General features: G+C 49.9%; 1 protein-coding gene across 1 annotated transcript in view; it reads left to right on the top strand.

The window, feature by feature from the left end:
- Positions 1 to 295: 295 nt before the first annotated feature.
- The window catches only part of LOC104990117 (synaptophysin-like), a gene marked incomplete at both ends in the record, with an annotated part of 14,848 nt that continues 13,661 nt past the window's right edge, over positions 296 to 1,482 (top strand). Inside the window, 2 exons of the mRNA XM_010842054.1 lie at positions 296 to 463; positions 590 to 675. Coding sequence (XP_010840356.1) covers positions 296 to 463; positions 590 to 675 — 254 coding nt within the window. The remainder of the gene's footprint in view (positions 464 to 589; positions 676 to 1,482) is intronic.

Below are 1,482 nucleotides of genomic sequence, written 5' to 3' on the forward strand. Positions count from 1 at the left end.
TGACTCACCTTCACCATCCAAGACCATTTCCCCCACCTTAATGAACCCCAACTCCTTCTTCAGTCTCTCCACCTGATCCCCTTTGCCATCTGACTCATCTTTACGATTTCAAACCTTCTCTCCTTAATTAGTCCTGACTCCATCCCCATCCTCCTCACCCTTGAACCCCTCCACCATCTATCTCCCCACCTCCCTGAACCCCAGGGATCTTCTTCAGAGACCCTGAGCTCACACTTTCCCCAAAGTGTCACTTCCTCCTTTTCACCTTCTCTCCAAACGTCACTCTCTCCCCAAGATCACATGCCTTATCCCCAGGGGTTATTGCCTGGTGGCCTTGTCCCTCACCTTCCTCTCCATCCCCAACAACCCCACCCTTCCCCACTACTTCTCTCCTCAGCTGGTGGCTGGGGGTCAGTTCCGGGTGGTCAAGGAGCCCCTCGGCTTCGTGAAGGTGCTGCAATGGGTGAGTGTGGTCTGAGCTGTGGGGAGAAAGAGGGAGGTACTGGGATTCGGAATGGGGAGGGAGGAATAGATGGGTGGGTGGGGGGCAAAGGGTATGGGGAAATTGGGCTCCAGGGTGAAGTCCCAGGGCATTGGGGCCAGAGAATGGATGGGCTGTGATGTAACATCACATAAGGTCAAGGGTACCCACATCATGAAGTGGAATATTGCGATGTGCTACTTCCTCTCCTGAGGTGAGAGAGGGGCAAGGGAGGTGAAGCCTGAAGCTGGTTGCTCCAGGGAGAGACACAAAGCCAGAGAAACCCAGAGACAGTGAAGGAGACAGAGAGAATGGGAGATCAGGAATGATGGAGACAGAGATGGAAATACCCAGAAAAAAGATATAGAGATGAGAAAGAGACAAAGAAATGGAAGACAGAGAAAGATGAACAGAGATGCAAAGAGAAACAGACACAGGAAGAGAAGAAGAAAAGTGGGGTGGGGGAGAGAAAGAAATAGAAGAAGAAGAGACCCACTGTGAAAAGAGATAAATTGATAAGCAGAAAGGCAAGAGGGAGACAGAGAGAGCACCATAGAGACAACGAGTCAGAGACAAAGCAGGGAGTTAGAGACAGACCAAGAAACAGAAAGGCACACACACACAGAGACATACATTCAGAGAGAGAGATAGAGAGAGAGAGAAGAGGCAGAAAGAGCCACACGTATATACTAGAGAGGTAGAGAGAGAAACAGAGACAGAGATATTTGAGAAAGACAAAGACATTGAGAAATACAGAGAGAGAGAGAGAGACTGAGAGAACTAGAGACACAGAGGACAACAGAGACAGGCAGAATACAGAGAGAGAGAGAGACAGAGAGAGAGAAATAGAGACTGAGACAGAACAAGGGGAATCAGAGCATTACTGAGATGTAGAGCCCAAGAGAGACAGTGGGAGAAAGATTGGAAGAGATAGTCACACCCCTCTAATCAGCTTGTCCTTGGGCCCCATGAGCCCTGATTAGGGGGTGGGGGTGGGGACT

Source organism: Bison bison, unplaced genomic scaffold (genome assembly GCF_000754665.1).
Source record: "Bison bison bison isolate TAMUID 2011002044 unplaced genomic scaffold, Bison_UMD1.0 scf7180017847120, whole genome shotgun sequence".
Lineage (NCBI taxonomy): Eukaryota > Metazoa > Chordata > Mammalia > Artiodactyla > Bovidae > Bison > Bison bison.